This window comes from Ovis canadensis, chromosome 11 (genome assembly GCF_042477335.2).
Source record: "Ovis canadensis isolate MfBH-ARS-UI-01 breed Bighorn chromosome 11, ARS-UI_OviCan_v2, whole genome shotgun sequence".
In the NCBI taxonomy this organism is placed as follows: domain Eukaryota; kingdom Metazoa; phylum Chordata; class Mammalia; order Artiodactyla; family Bovidae; genus Ovis; species Ovis canadensis.
In genome coordinates, this window is record NC_091255.1 from 64,616,430 (window position 1) to 64,630,869 (window position 14,440).

General features: G+C 59.3%; 1 protein-coding gene and 1 long non-coding RNA gene across 4 annotated transcripts in view; one reads left to right on the forward strand and one right to left on the reverse strand.

Moving 5' to 3' along the window:
* Positions 1–14,440, reverse strand: part of TMEM104 (transmembrane protein 104) — a 54,631-nt gene that overhangs the window by 21,101 nt on the left and 19,090 nt on the right. For 2 of the 3 annotated variants that reach the window (XM_069543976.1, XM_069543977.1), the window contains exons 7-8: positions 13,448–13,547; positions 12,886–12,994 (exon numbers count right to left, since the gene is read on the reverse strand). In XM_069543976.1, the coding sequence (XP_069400077.1) occupies positions 12,886–12,994; positions 13,448–13,547 (209 nt within the window). The remainder of the gene's footprint in view (positions 1–12,885; positions 12,995–13,447; positions 13,548–14,440) is intronic. The other variant, XM_069543978.1, reaches the window with a different exon arrangement.
* LOC138415403 (uncharacterized) lies at positions 838–6,245 on the forward strand. Its single transcript, XR_011247218.1, has 3 exons — positions 838–974; positions 1,144–1,317; positions 5,363–6,245. It is a non-coding gene; the product is annotated as an uncharacterized lncRNA (long non-coding RNA).

Consider the following 14,440-nt stretch of genomic DNA (forward strand, 5'->3'; position numbering starts at 1 on the left):
GCTGCTCCTAACCCTGCACGCGCATTCAACTCTGGCTGTCTAAGCCCCCCCGAGGATGTGAGTTCCGTTGGTTTGGGGTGGGGAGAGAGCCTGGAAGAGAACATCCAAGAGGCCCTGGATAGAGCCGACGCAGCAGGGCTCCTGGGACCGCCTGTGCCATCTGGGAGGGGAGGGCTGGACACAGGCTGGTCCAGGCTCCTGGGGCATCACTCCCATTGGACCCGCGTCTCTTGCATCGGCAGGCGGGTTCTTTACCCCTGAGCCCCCAGAGAAGCCCGAACCAACATTACCGGGCACCTACTGAGCACCCAAACACAACATCTTCCATGTAAGATTGCTTTTTAATCCTGACATCCTACACGTCGGCTATTGTCATTTTGGGAAAAAAAAAAAAAAACAAACAACAACAACTGAGGTTGAGGGGAACTAATTAACTTGTCCACGATCTCATAACAACCAAAACAGCTGAGACCAGAGCTCAGAGCTCAGGCTGTCTGTATCCAAGGCCCATTCTCTCTGTGGAGCACTTGACCCCCTCCCTTGATTATGCCTCAGAGAAAGAGTCTCTCCAGCACCCCCTCCAAGGCTGGCTCCCGGGGGGCCAGGGGCAGGAGGGCTGGGCTGGTCCAGTGGCATTAGCCTGGCATGGCTGCCGCCTCCCTCGCCCTCTGATTGGAGGACAAGCCTGTGCGCCTGTGTTGTCTCTTTCTCAGCTATAAAACCAGATGGTACCCGGTGGTGGGCAGGGTTCCAAGGATTTGATGCCAGAGCCGCAACCCTTGTGGTTTATGTGTGTGCTGGAGAGGGAGATAAATAGTGTGGAAAACCCACGCAGTCACTCACTCAATGATGATAAGCCCTGGGGTTTATAAAGGACAGCTTGGCTCCTTACAAGTGTGAGAAGAGAGATGGGGTGGTGGTGGTGCACGCCCACACTGCCAGGTGAAAGACCGAGGAGCCTGGCCTTGCACGAGGTGGGCTTTGAGAACACGATGACAAGGAGCTGTGGAGGGTCAGGGGCTGTGGGAGGATGAGGGAGGTGGGGTGAAACAGGTGGAAGGCTGGGGGCCCTGCCGGGGGAAGGGACCTGACTTTGGAGCCGGCACCCGTCCTAACATTAACACTCCACTGCTGATGTTCCAGGTGACAAGGGGTGGCAGAGACAGACACGGGCGGTGAGCCAGCCTCCTGGCGACTGGACAGCTTCTGACTGCTCCCCTTGATCTGCAGCGCCCGTCCTCTCAAAGACAGGGGGCCCCTAAGCCCTCTCTGAGGGGCAGCTTCTGTCCCGGCAGCAAGGAGCGGAGGACGGCCCAGGTCTCTGGGAAAGGGAGGGCTGGCTGGACAGGGAGGTTTTGAGGCCGGAGCAGCGGCCGCCCACCTGAGGGGTGTCGTCCACTCAGACGCTCACAGAGCAACTCCCCCGACTCCCCCACCGCCACTGTGTGTGGCCGGCCTCATGCTGGCTTTGGACCCAAAGCTGGACAAGGTGCAGCTCTGGGCCTTGAGGAGCTCCTGGTGAGGCCAGAGAACTACACGTAGATGAGAGTCTGATTAACGCCACGGCACAGGGTGTCATGGGGGGAGCCCCTGACTCAGCCTGGAGTTAGTGAGTGCCTGTCAGACTCTGCAGCAAGGGGAAGGCACACAAGGGGTGCAGAGCTGTGAAAAGTGCCCAGCGTCTGCGGAAGTCAGTGGCCAGTGAGGGTGAGGCGGTGGTGACAGAGAAAGTTCCAGAAGGGAGATTAGAGCAGACCACGTCTCGTGGAGGAGTTTAGAGCTGCCTCACACAGAGAGAGGCATTCCTAAAGGGTCCTGAGCAGGGAAATGGCAGACAGGTTAACCTTACACCAGGCTGAAAGAGTCAAAGACAGAAAAGCTTTATGACCTTGGGGCGAGACTCATGCTGGGAGGTGGCCGGGCTGGATCGGGGGGAGAAGGCTGGCGAGGGGCACCTCTCTGTGGACAAGTGGTCCAGGCGCCTGGGGCTCCAAGGTGCACCCCTGAATCCCCCGGTGGAAGCCCTCCCTGTCCTCATGGGATGAGATCCAGAAAGGATTTGAAACACTAGAACTGGGAGTCCGCAGGGCTGGAGGAGAGAGGGCAGAGCAGGGATGTCCCCGTCCAGCTGGGAGCGGTGACAGCCGTGGGGAAACGCTGAGCTGGCCCCGGTGGGGAGCTCCGTGGAGCCAGGGAGGCACATGAGCCCAGGGCGGGCTCCCAGGCAACCCTCTGCGGCAAGAAGAAAACAGGCCTTGGGACTTCCCTGGGGGTCCAGTGGATAAGACGCCAAGCTCCCACTGCGGGTTCGATCCCTGGTTGGGGAACATGCCGCCAGGTCTCGTAGAGGGAGGCAGGGTTTTTCTAATGGGCAGCAGGGTTTGAAAAGCTGCAGGAGAGGACAGCAACCTCACTCCCCAGGCTCAGCAAACCGAGGCACAGAGAGAACTTCTCAGGCACCGCGGGCCTGGTTCACCGCGTCCCACTTTTCAGCTACTGAAATCTGTGTGCCGAGAACTGGAAACAGCTCTGGGTCCTGGTCTATTTCTGCTGGATGTCAAGGAACAAGAGAGGAGGGGGTACTTGGCAGTCCTCCCACCCCTGGGCCAGGCCAACTTATTACACGCTGCCTCACAGATGCGAGGAAGCTGGAGGTACTGGCCGTGTGATCCCGGGGCTGGGGAACAGTTGTCGGGGCCAGGCTGGGATCTACTAGGCCTGACAGGTCCTCAGAACGGGAGGCCTTGAGGGGAACAGGCAAGCGTGTATCACTCTGCATTGTGGACTGTGTGGAAGATGGGGACCCTTTGGGCCGTCGGTCCTGCTCCTCGGCTCCCTTGGGAGAAAGCACCCACATCCCCAGCCATGCGACCCTGGGCTAGGTGGGCCGTGAGCCCCATGGACCTCAGGACCTGCACGGCTGTTGGTGCCTCCAGGAACCAGCTGGCATCTGACTGCTTCTGCTGCGACCCCTGTCCCCCAAGGGACAGGAGGTGGCAGAGCCATCGCTGGCACCTCGGCCGGATGCGCGGGCACCCCACGCAACTCCCCTCCCCAATCTCTGCTCAGGGAGCGCGGGTGCTGGGAACCAGGCTCTTCACGGGGGCTGGAGTGGAGGACGTCGGGTGCCTGGACATGGGAGCCCTGCGGCAAGCAAGCGCGGGCGGCTGGCTCCACCCCTCCCCTGCAGACTGCCGACCTCCAAACAGTCAGGAAAGGGCAGGACTCTTTGCTGGGTGTCCAGTAACCTTGGACGTGGGGAGGGGAGCTGGCTGATCAAGGAGCTCTGTCGAGTTGGGTATGAGAAATCTGGCTGAAGACCCCTGGCTTCCTCCCTGGGGGATGGTCAGAGCCCAGAGGCCTCTCCATGGGGCTGGCACACTGTGGCTCCGGGAGGAAGCACCACCTGCAGGGCCCTGCTGGCCAGGGTGGCAGAGGGATACCGCCGGAGGGCCCCTTCTCTTGGGGACGGTGAAAGTCTGAACGCGGCCTGATGAGGGCAGCGGAGCGGCTGCGTCCCTGTTTGGGAAGAGTCGCGTGCCATGGAGCAGCTAGGCCCACTCCCCGCAACTACTGAGCCTGCGTGCTGCCGCTACTGACGCCCGAGCACAGAGGCGTCACCTTCAGTCTGTGACTCGTGACGCCAGTCTAGAGGCCTGCGACGCCTGCCCGTTCGTTCCTGGGGGAGTCTCGGTTCGGAAGGGCCCTGACCCCCCGCTTCCCTGGCTGAACCTCGGGAGGAAGATCCAAGGGAGACCAAGGCCTCTCCCCGGGATGCTGGGTGTCGGCAAGAGAGGGCCTCGGCCAGCAGTGTTTCTCAAGGGGGAGAGGACCCAGAGTCACCCTTGGAACTGGTGCAAAGTGCCGATTCCTGGGCCTCGCAGTCCGAGGTGCTGCTACATTAGGTCTCGGGTGTCCCCTAGCAACGTTTTTTTTTAATTAAATTTCTTTGTGGTTGCACTGGGCCTTCGTTGCAGGCTTTCTCTAGTTGCGGTGGGTGGGGCCACTCTTCTTTTCCGAGCACGGGCTCTAGGGGCACCGGCTTCAGTAGTTGCCACTCCCGGGCTCAGCAGTTGTGGCGCGTGGGCTTAGCCACTCCATGGCACGAGGACTCTTCCCAGACCAGGGATCGAACCCGCGTTCCCTGCGTCAGCAGGCAGATTCTGATCCACTGTACCACCAGAGAAGCCTAGGAATCGATATTTTTCATATGTGCCAGTGGTCCTGGAACCAGGCTCTGAGACCCAGTGGAGTGAGACTCGTGTCCTGACTCGGGGAGAGGGGGAGCTGAGCAGCATTCATGGAGGCCGGTGACCTGTCCCTGGGGTGGAGGGCAGCCTCCTGAACGGCGGTGAGCAGTTCTCCTGCCAGAACTGCTCAGATGTCACAACTTGGTCGGGGAAGGGGGTGGGGTTGGCGAGGCTTCCAGCCATGATCAGCACCCAACCTGGCCCACCAATCGCCTCCCTCCTCCTGCCAAGGTTTCCAGAGAACATCTCAATCTGCAAGTTCTTCCTGGAGCTCAACTCAGAGGCCCTGCAGTGCCCTGTGACCTGTCTTTCCACCTTCACGCAGCATCTGCTCGGCGACGCCCCCTGCAGCACCCCTCTCAGCACTGCGAGCCTTATTGAAACGTGCCTTGGTCTACTCTAACCCATGAGACAGCCCACCCATGTGCTAATTAATCAGATGTCATCCTCGATCTGCACCCTAACTGCTCAGCCCCGTCTCATCACGCCCAAGTCCCAGGCCCCTCTCTGCTGCCTGCACATCCTCTGGGGTTCTCTGGCTCCTGCGTTCTCCTTGGGGCTGGCCTGCGGGCTGGGGGACGCGCCCGCAGGTACCGTCAGTTTCTGCACAGTTTGCAGGGCCAGCACCACTGGCTGGGACACCAGCCACGCGGAGGAACGCAGTTATTACTTTAGAAAGAGTGCTTTATTTAATTAAACCATTACTGCCAGGGCCCTGGGGCACTGTTTAGAAAGACAGCATATTTTGCTTAGAATAGACACCCTGTAACAGAGAAAACATTGCTCAGGGAGGGGCACGGCCTCCCAAGTCAGCAGGGCTGTTGCAAGGACTACGGATTCATCTGTGCCCTGAAGCAGCGGAGAGACCAGAGCAGGAGGAGGAACATGGTTCGGCATATACAGCTCTGATTCTAGTTAGCACAGAGTATTTAAGAACAACTCATATTATCCTTAGAACTCCTGAGAGGCTGTTATGCTTCCTTGACCACAGTTCGTTCCCAGACTTTTTGGGAAATGAAGCCAAAAAAAAGAGCAAGGGAGAGTAGAAATCTGAAATTGACAGCTAGAACATCTCCTTAAAGAATACAGAGTCTTTTTCTTTTTTTTTTTAGCTGTTTGCCCAGAAATGGCAGGTTTTGGAGCAGAGGGGATACGGAGATGACCAGAGCTGGAGGATTTTGGGAGCTTTCCTGGAGCAGCTTCTTTTTTTCAAAATGAATTAATTTGGTTGTGCTGGCTCTTAATGTGACATGTGAACTCTTAGGTACAGCATGCATGTGGGACCCAGTTCCCTGACCAGGGGTTGAACCCTGGCCCCCTGCATCAGGAGCTTGGAGTCTTAACCACTGGACCGCCAGGAGCAGTGGTTAAGAAGCCCCTCCAGAAGCCCCTGGAGCAGCTTCTTGAGACGACTCACTGAAAACACACCACACACACACATGGGTCAGTGGCCAGGACCCACCCGAGGCGCTCGTGAAGCAAGGAGAACCAGGTTTCTTACCCTCTGATCTCATGGAGCACAAAGAGAGAAGCCTGGCACTCAGGGTGTGCCCAAGATCAGTGTGAAGTGTGGATAAAAATGGTCCAGGAAGAGCACAGTGCAGAAGGTCCCCAGCGGGGATGAACACTCCCCACGGAGACCTATTTGGAAGTTTCCCAACCAAATTGGCCTGTGCATGAGCGTGGGCCGTGGATATATTCTTAATATGCTCCACAGCTTCGGGCTGTGTGTGTGTGTGTCTGTCTGTCTGTCTCTGATGTCCACGCCAAATCCACATTGGCCTGTTTCTATACAAGCCCAGCTCTGGATTCCCACACTTTACACACGAACATGCGGATACTAGAATTTACCCAAGAGATGGGCTTCTAAAGGTTCTATTTATAAATACTTAATTTTCACAGAGCAGTGTTTTACACACACTAGGGAAACCAAGAACTCAAGAGAAACCTGCCGTGAGTCCTTCTGTAAATTACAAACTGTTCTGTAACAAGTAATTACCCCCTCTGAGTTTGTCTTTTACGTTGGGAGTTTCATACGATGGGGCTGCTTAGAAGCCGAGTCTCCTGGCGGAGCCTGCGACCGGCTGTGGCCCACAGATGACTTTCCTCTCTCACTGCCCTTCTCTGGGCCTGGGGAACCGGGGTCAGGGAGAAGGGACGGGACACCAGACAAGCCAAACTGACAGCTTCCCACAGGCCCGGGGTACAAGCGGCCGGCGCCCAGGGCGAGTCCTGTTTGTAAGGACGCCCTCGTTACTTTCCAGGTGACAGAGCGGGAGACGTCCTAACAGGGTCAGAGAGACACTGAAGCTGTCGTTGTCAGAAGGGGGTCTCGGGAGCTCGAACCGAGCTTCCTTCACCCAGCAGGACGGAAGGAAGGCCAGAGGGTCCCAGCTCACCCGGGGAGTAGCTTCTGAGGCTGGGGGAGGGGGCGGAGGGGACTGTCTTGTGATCCCGACTCCCTCCGCTTGGTGTTTTTACTGGGAGCTGGGAGCGGGCAGCACAGGGGAGTCAGCTCCGTCCTCTAAGCTGGTGGGTCAGGCATCAGCCATCACGGAGGCAGGATGCGGGGCGTGATGGATGGCGAGCTTAACGCCGGCGGACAGAACCCATGTCCCCGAGAGCCGCATTAAGAACAAAAACAAGCAGCTTCTCACTGCACTGGAGGAAGCTGGGGCCAAAGGACGCAGGGTGCCGGGGGTTGGGGAGGGGGCGGGGGGGGGGGTCCCACGGTGGTCTAGCAAGGGGCGCTACCCAGGTCTCCTCGGAAACATGAGGGCTGGTCTGGAGCAACGCTGGGCAGTGCTGGGCTGGCACTGGGCACAGGCACCAATGGGGGGTGACGGCTGTGGGCCCTGGGGGGGCCCTGGCAGGAGCTCCAGAGACAAGCCTTGGTGTAGGAGTGAGTGGCAGTGTAATCTGAATTTCACTTAGAAAGGGCGGGGGCTGGGATGGTGGAGGAAAGCACAACAAAACACGCGTGGCCGCTCCCTGGATGAGCTGGAGCAGCAGCTCCCCAGGAAAAGGAAGGGAGGAAAATGCAGGCCCGCCCCTGTATTATTGATTTCCCTGAAAAAGAAGAGACAAGCTAATCCTTTAAAGTCAGTCATTTCAACCTGAGCGCTGGCCACTGTTTGAAGTTAGAATTTGCTCAACATCGGCGTCTGTCTGGGGAGTGCGTACACGCGATTTTGGGGTGTGAGGCAGAAATGCTTTCTTCCTAGAGACCCAGGATTGTGGGCTGGAAGCACAGATTGGGCACTTGGGGAGCGTTCCACACCCTGGGACACAAGTGTTCCTGGGGGCCCAGAGGAGCTGGCGGACGACCACAGACCCCCACCAAGTCACAGTGGGCCCGGCCTGGGGTTGGGGGAGCTACTCCACGGGCCGCACCTGCAGGGGATTGCCCAGCATGATTGGCAAAAGGGGAGGGAAGTCCCTGGTGGTCCGGTGATTAAGAAACCATCCTGCAACGCGGGGGACACAGGTGTGACCCTTGGTCAGGCAACTAAGGCCCCAGGTGCCTCGGGGTGACAGCCCACAGGCCACAACTAGAGTCCATGCGCTGCGGGAGGCAAAAGACCAGACGCAGTCACAAAAATGAAAACAAACCGACCTTCCTGGAGCCTCCAGAACGGGGTGAGGCGCGGACACTGGGAGAGAAAAAGGAAGGGAAAGGAGACGGCGTCCCTGGTAGCCTAGGCAGGTCCCCAAACAGTCCCCCTCCTACAGGGGAGGCACCCGGATGTCCTAGACCCTGTGAGGCACCATTGGCAACCCCCTCCTTGCCCCAGGTGGCCAGGAACCTCGCCCGACTTGTTCCGGTTTGGTGCTGGGCCGAGTCCCGATCCATGGGACTCAGACAGGGTGATGTCCCCAAACAGGGGACTTCTGGGCTGTTTACTGTGCTGAGGGCTCAACTCTGGATTTGTGGATGGAACCAACCCCTGACTGCCCCGTGGAGACGGCTCATCCTGCCAGCAGGGTGCTCGCCCTCTGGGGCCACGCCTCTGGTCTCGATGGCCCCTGCTTCCTTCCGGGTCCCCCACCCTGTGCATATCCGGGCACAGTGCTCACGCTGTCTCCATTGGAGTTGTGCTCTGGGGGTGCAGGCTGGTCTCCTGGGATGGTTCTCGAGAATCCCCAGGTCCCATGAAGTCACCGCGGCTGCTGAAACTTGTCTCATCGTGACTTTCCCTCCTCCCTGGTCCTGGAGCCTCCAGGCCACCTCCTGCCCCAGAACCGGTGAGAATAAGCGTGTAAGCGATGGCAGCGGTGACCCACTTATGAGCAGATGCCATAGCCCCAGGGCACCAGGACTGCTGCTGAAACAACAGAGACAGAGGCTGTGGTAGGGCGGGGAGACGTCCTTGGGCAGATGTGCGGAGCGCCAGCTATTCGAGCGAACGGGAGAAGCCCTCCTGGCCGCCAAGGACTGAGGGGCGGCAGGAAGACGGCGGGATGCGCCAACACGGATCACTAAGCGGGCCCTGTCCTGGGCAGCCCCGCCCTGACCTCTGCAAACATTAGGCTCCAGGACTGGTCGGCGGGTCCCTTCCTATCTGCGCCCTCATCTCTGCCTGAGCTCAGGCCCAGGAGGACCTTCAGCACTAATCTAGAGTCCGAATCAGACTGACCTGCTCCTTCAGGAAGAAGAGTTCAGCAGGCAGAACCCCCCACCCCCCTGCAGACCCCAACACACACCCTGCTTCTTCAAGGGGTGTCTGGCGGGAGAGGCCCCTCTGTCTGGCAGAGGGTGGCTGCACCACCCTCCTGGGTCACCTGGACCCTCGAGGTGGATCTCCCAGCTCCTGCGTTCAAGGCAAGCCAGGGTGACCTTGTCCTGGTCCAAAGCGGCCTTCAAGGGGCCACCCGCCTGATGCTACCAGTTTGTGGCTGGGTCTCCAGCCAGGATGAGCTCCGCTCTGCCATCTGCGTGCCCAGTTCTGCCCGGCCTGGCCTGCTGGGCGGCTGGTACCCCAGCGGCATTGATCCACCTGTGAGCGGTGGAGGTCGCTCCTGCCGCCGGCGAGGAGCCCCCAGTGCTTGGGGAGTCCCACTGCCCCCCAGGACTGCCCTCTGACACTCTCAAGGGGCTGAGGCTGATGGGGCCCAGGGCGTGGGGTGCGAGTGAGGCTGGACAGGACCGCAGGAACAAGGACAAGACAGCCAGGCAGTGCCCTTGACTTGAGGGGACAAGTGACACACGTCTGTCCTGCATTCAGGACGCGCGGGACAGTCTGATGCCTGGACGGGACTCATTTCCATATGACCCTGCCATTCACCAGTGGCCCCTGACTCCTCCTCACCGTGCAGGAGAATGAAATGCTCAATCCTGACTTTGTTCCCTACCCAAGACACAGACACTGTGCAGAAAGAATCCCAGGATGCTCCCCAGCCTGCAGGCAAGGTTGCCGGTTTGAAAGCGCTGGGGCATCAACACTTTCCCATTTGATCCTTCAGAGGAGTGGGGTGGGGTGGGGTGGTAGGACTGGAGATGGGGCGGGGATCTGAGGATCAGATCTGGATGTTAATTCATGTGGGCTCTCTGGACGGGGCCCAGGCTACCACTGGCCCCAGCTATGGCATCTTGCTGGGATGCCTGGAGGGCACACGTGACTCGCGGGACCATCCTCAACTTTACAGAGCCCTGTGGCTACTCCAAGGAGGGAGGACACGGAGAAACTGACTCAGATCAGCTGCACTGGAATCACAGGATGTGGATGGAGCTCATGGGCCAAGGGAGGGCAGGAGGAATTTTCCGTTTGTTAAGGTCAAGGGCTTCAGGGAGGCCACTGGTGGCTGCGGGTAGAGGAAGCTCCCTTCTCACAAGCACTCACGATGCTATACACAGGCTGGCCTCTGAAGGCAGTTAATATCCTAAGTGTTCTTGTCCTGCGTGTGCATCTCAGCAGCATTCCCGGGGAGGCACAGAAAATATGATTTCCAAGGACTTTCTAAAAGCTAAATCGTAAAGTAGAAGCCAGATTATACTGGCCTGGAAAAGACAAGAAGTGGCTATCAGAGATCCTTTGAAACAGGCAGGCTGGGCAGGAGCACGGTTTACCTGAGACAAGGAAGTGACTGTCTGGAGTGGGAAAGGGACCTTAAACCCACCTGCTGTCTTGCCCAACGTGGCAGCAAAACAGCTGGTAGAAAGAATTGCCATGGGGGCGGGGGGGTGCTTCCCTGGTGATTCAGTGGCTAAGACTCCGCGCTTCCAATGCAGGCGGCCTGGGTTCGATCCCTGATCAGGGAGCTAGATCCCACCTGCCGCAACTAAGAGTTCACATGATGTTTACTAAAAAGAACCCGCACGCTGCAACTGAGACCCAGTGCGGCCAAATAAATATTTAAGAGAAGAAAGAAAGAGCTGTGGTGGGAATCTCTAGCCTGGAAGGACAATCTTCCAAACATGAATGACTGCGGCGGCGGGCGGGAAGGTGAGGGAAGAGAACGCTCCTCGTCTCCCGCGACCTAAGGGCCCACCTAATGGAGCAAGGACACAGGGGTGAGCCCCTCAGGCCAGACTTGGGAGGGAAGGCGCCATTAGCACAGAGCGCCCAGGACCGAGGAAGGAAGCCCAGGTCGGCCGACCCCGTCCTTCAGTCACTGGGCCTCTTCTGACGCACTAACAGGGGGCGCTGGCATGGGGACGGAGCCCCCAGTGTTTAGGGTCAGGAGGCTCGGTGCTGCGGAGGCTGCGGACCCCGGGGGCCACATGCGAAGTTGTAAAATAACTTCTGAGCCGGCGCCGAAGTCCGCCTGCTTGGAGTTTCTCCAAACCAGGCAGAAGAGCGAGTCTGAACTGAAAACCTGAGCGAACAGAAACCCCTAGCAGCAGCGGCCGGGGGAGGTGGGAGGGTGTCAACAGCCCGCAGTGGAAGGGCTCTGGGCTCTGGTTCTGCTGGCTCCACCACCACCACCCCACCTCCCCCATCCTGTGTTGTGTGGCTTGTGGGGGCCTGGTGGCAATTAGCGTCATGAGTTATAAGTGTAATATCTGGGAGATGAAGGCAGTAATTAATGCCTGTCTGCTTTCCTGAAGGGTTCCTTCTGTTCGCCCAGAGAGTTATTGAGATTCAGGAAGGGAGGCTTCCATCATGTGGCAGGTTTACAGGACTAAGAGGAGGAACGATTTAATAAGGCAATAATAATGGTGCTAAACAATTCACCGGGCCCGTGGCAGCAGCCGGCACTCCCTGCGCTCCACGTCTGTTTTGCAGACGGGCGGGGGATGCGCTGGACAGACCCTGCACAGCCTTCAGTGGCCCCACCGGGGAAGGACCCACCTGAGGGGCTCCCCCGCTGACCCTCAGTCTTGGACCTGCCCCCAGGTCTGTGCTGAGCCTCTCGGACCCTCTCTTCAACCCCCTCCTTCTGCAACGTCGGTCAGAGATCCAGACGGGTCCTCGTACTCACCAACGCTTTTGCTAATTCTATCAATCACAGTTTGTTGAGATGCTAAGAGGCTAGTGGGACTCCAGTCTTCTGGGGGTCCTGCGGAGTCCTCTGCCTGCCCCCAAGGGTGGGGAGTGGTGGGGGAGTGCGGCTGGGAAAACCTGCCACCCAGGTCCCACTGGACCTCAGGTGAGATACAGTTCTCCGAGAAGACAGACTCCTGGCAGGAGCTGACCATCAAGACTGTTCCAGAAACGGAGGAAAATGAGTGTCTCCCGGGGCTGGACCACAGGACTACCCTGGGGGCAGGTCTAGAGGGTGGGGCTAGGAAGGCAGAACCAGTCCCAGGCGGTGAACGGAATTCAGAGCTGAACAGCACAGCCTCGGAGCTGCGGAACAGCTGGAGGATGCGGACAATTAAGAGGCGGGCCCCCTGCCTCTCTCGCGGCTCTGCCTCGTGCTCCCCGTCAGCCAGGCGGCCACGTGTCAAGCTGTGTGTCACCTAATGCCCCTAAATCTGTGTCAGGGCTGAGGAGCACCAAGAGGAATCGGAGAGTCTTAACACACGCTGCACACGCGAGAGGGAACCATTTCTGAGTCCCTCCTGCAAACCCGGCAGAGACAGATACCCGAGACTCATGGGGCGTGTCACTCAGCTCCACCCCTCTCCAACCCCCAACCTCTCCATAACAGCACAAAGCAATCAAGACGGAGCCTGGAGATTCATCCTCCCTTGTCTACAGAGAGCAGGGGAGACGGAGAGCGAGCGGGGCTGATCCCTCCTCATGCGGGAAGCTGCCCATAATCAGGGTCTCCATGAGACAGCTCAGTCCCACCCGCCCAGCCAGGAATCTGCCCTGGAATCCACTCACGTGCTCGTGGGGTTGGGAGGGTAGAAGGTCAAAACAGGAAAAGCTTCCAGAAAACCAGCCCGGGGCCTCTTAACGGGGCTTCGCTAAGCGTGCCCTGAAACCCTGACCTAAGTTTATGAGAGTTCATCACCCTGGAGCTGGCACCGACCTGAATGCCAGCTCCAGACCACATACGACAGAGGCCTGGTGGCCTGGACTCCCTGAGGCTGGCACTGTAGTGACATGATCCCCCTTCCGACCAGGACCAAGAGCCCGGGAACCAGCCAGGGTGTGGAGCTGTGTCGACGCTCCTCTCTGGGGAGAGCTCCAGTCGAGAGTGAAGGCGACTCACAGGCCCGGGTCCCGCCCGGCCGGCCACTCACCAGGTAGATGCGGTAGGCGTCCATGCGGCGCAGGGGCCCCCAGCACGGGTCCGTGTCGTTGTACTTGGTGTCGGACTCCACGCCGCACGAGTCATTGCCTAGGGCGCTGCTGATGAAGAGAATGGTGGCTCAGTGTGGGCCTCCCTGCTTGGCCGGAAGCCGACAGAACCTGCCTCTGTCAGTTGCAGGCAATCGCGGAACCTCGATGCCCTGCCCCACACTGCGGCTTTGGGTCCCACGATCTGACCCTGCAGGCTTTCCTGTTTCTGGGGGCAGGCACCGTCCACTAATTCCACTGCACCTTTTCTCGGCCACTCGGGAGCCCCCGGTGGGAACCCCAGACCCCTTCCCAGCGAGGCCGGGGAAGGACAGTGGTGAGGAACGTGTCTCCGCAGGCCAGGACACACGGCTGGCCAGGGCACGTGCAGAGAAGGGCCTCGGACACCGACCAGCTGGGGACACTGATGGAGTCGCTCAGTGCTGGGCTTCCGCCCGAGAAAACACGGTCCCGACTGCCTGTGGGAGCCCACCTGGCTGCAGCTGGCGGGGCGGGGACACTCACCAGGTCACCTGCATGAGGGAGAAGGGCACAGCTGCGGCGTAGATGGCCAGGTCCCCGTACAGGTAGACGATGATGCAGAAGTAGAACAGGTTGACCCCCACTGGAAGCAACAGAGCCGTAGGTCAGGGAGCCAGCCTCCCGCCTGCTTTTCTCACGATGGTGGCTTGCTCTCCGAGCGGAGTGGGGGAGGCCTTCCCCGAGCCCTGCCTCGCATTCCGGCTGCCTACACCGTGATGCTGGCGGGAGACGCGTCTGCTCGTGGCTGTCACGAGAGAGTGGGGGGCTGGGCCAGGCTGGATCAGAGAGGTTCTGAACCCAGACCGGCTGCAGAGTGAGCGTGGGGCCTGCACTGGCCGCGGAGGACTCGGAGGCATTTGCGCTCAGGATAGGCTGCCCAGCAAGGCCGGGCGGGGACGAGGGGGGATGGCCCGAGGCAGGGGCCTGAACCCCAGGGCAGGCCTGGGCCGGGGACCATTCGCAGCCACATGTGGCCGGAGGGACTGAAAAGCAAGAAGGTAACAGGGAGCGGCCCAGCTCCGGGAGCTGAAAGCCGCTCAGTTGTGTCTGACTGTTTGCGACCCTGTGGACTATACAGTCCATGGGATTCTCCAGGCTGGAATACTGGAGTGGGTAGCTTTCCCTTCTCCAGGGGACCTTCCCAAGCCAGGGACTGAACCCAGGTCTCCTGCATTGCAGGCGGATTCGTTACCAGCTGAGCCACCAGGGAAGCCTGGAAGCTGAAAACAAGAGAGTGAAAAGCCCTGGATTCCCAAACACTGAGTGTTTCATAAATGTGGCCTGTCACCAAGCACCCAAGGGTGAGGCTGGCCCGGTGTGCTCGGTGCGGGGAGCAGCTCACGTTCCTTCTTACCAGAATCACCTGCGGGGAGGATGCTGACGAGGAGGGTCCCTCTGCAGAGGCCAACCTTGGTCCCTCTCTCCCAAGGAGGGGCCTGGACTAGGACTCGGGAGCTTGGCTCTGGTCGTAATCTT